The following is a 626-nucleotide window of genomic DNA, read 5'->3' as shown; positions in this document are numbered from 1 at the left end:
TTTTATATATTAGGTGTAGTAAAAAGAAATCCATTATTTTTCCATTCAATTTCATGCAAAAATAATGGATTTCTTTTTACTACACCTAATATTTATGTGGGATTGAATTTAGAATCTGCTGATTAACCACGGGCCACCACTCAAGTCAACAGCTCTTGCATAGAGCTACGCATCATCACTTATTACGAATATAATTTTTATTAATTGTCAGGTCGGCATCACAATCGTCGAGCAGTTACATGCCGTCGATGTATCAGCCCACCATGTCCAGTCTCGCCAGCAATCAAGTAGGCGGAGTTCATAATCTTCACTCGCATGGACCCTCTCCGACTAGCCATGGGCCACCAGGCAAGCCCAGCTGAAGGTAGATTCAAACTTGATGTGGTAGCTGCGAATCTTAATTATTAAAATGAGATTCGTTGACACATACATATGTTATCCAGCATCAAAGGACCCAATCTTACCGCAAGAGAGACCTAACTGCGCTTCGTCGCAAGATATTAATCGATATACATTTTTCTACGCCACGTTTATCGGCAATCGTTTTTTTATAAGAAATAAATTACTTTAGTGATGTCAATTGCAGTTTACAATGTACAGACATATATCTCGAGATTTATATCTTT

The 626-nt window shown here is 38.2% G+C and overlaps 1 protein-coding gene across 1 annotated transcript in view; it reads left to right on the top strand.

The window, feature by feature from the left end:
- LOC108688505 (protein AF-10) overlaps positions 1-626 on the top strand; it is an 11,167-nt gene that overhangs the window by 9,294 nt on the left and 1,247 nt on the right. The window contains exon 13 of the mRNA XM_018194801.1: positions 202-364. Coding sequence (XP_018050290.1) covers positions 202-362 — 161 coding nt within the window. The 3' untranslated portion in view covers positions 363-364. The remainder of the gene's footprint in view (positions 1-201; positions 365-626) is intronic.

This window comes from Atta colombica, unplaced genomic scaffold (genome assembly GCF_001594045.1).
Source record: "Atta colombica isolate Treedump-2 unplaced genomic scaffold, Acol1.0 scaffold233, whole genome shotgun sequence".
NCBI classification, from domain to species: Eukaryota; Metazoa; Arthropoda; class Insecta; order Hymenoptera; family Formicidae; genus Atta; species Atta colombica.
This window is presented reverse-complemented; position numbering and strand designations above follow the sequence as displayed.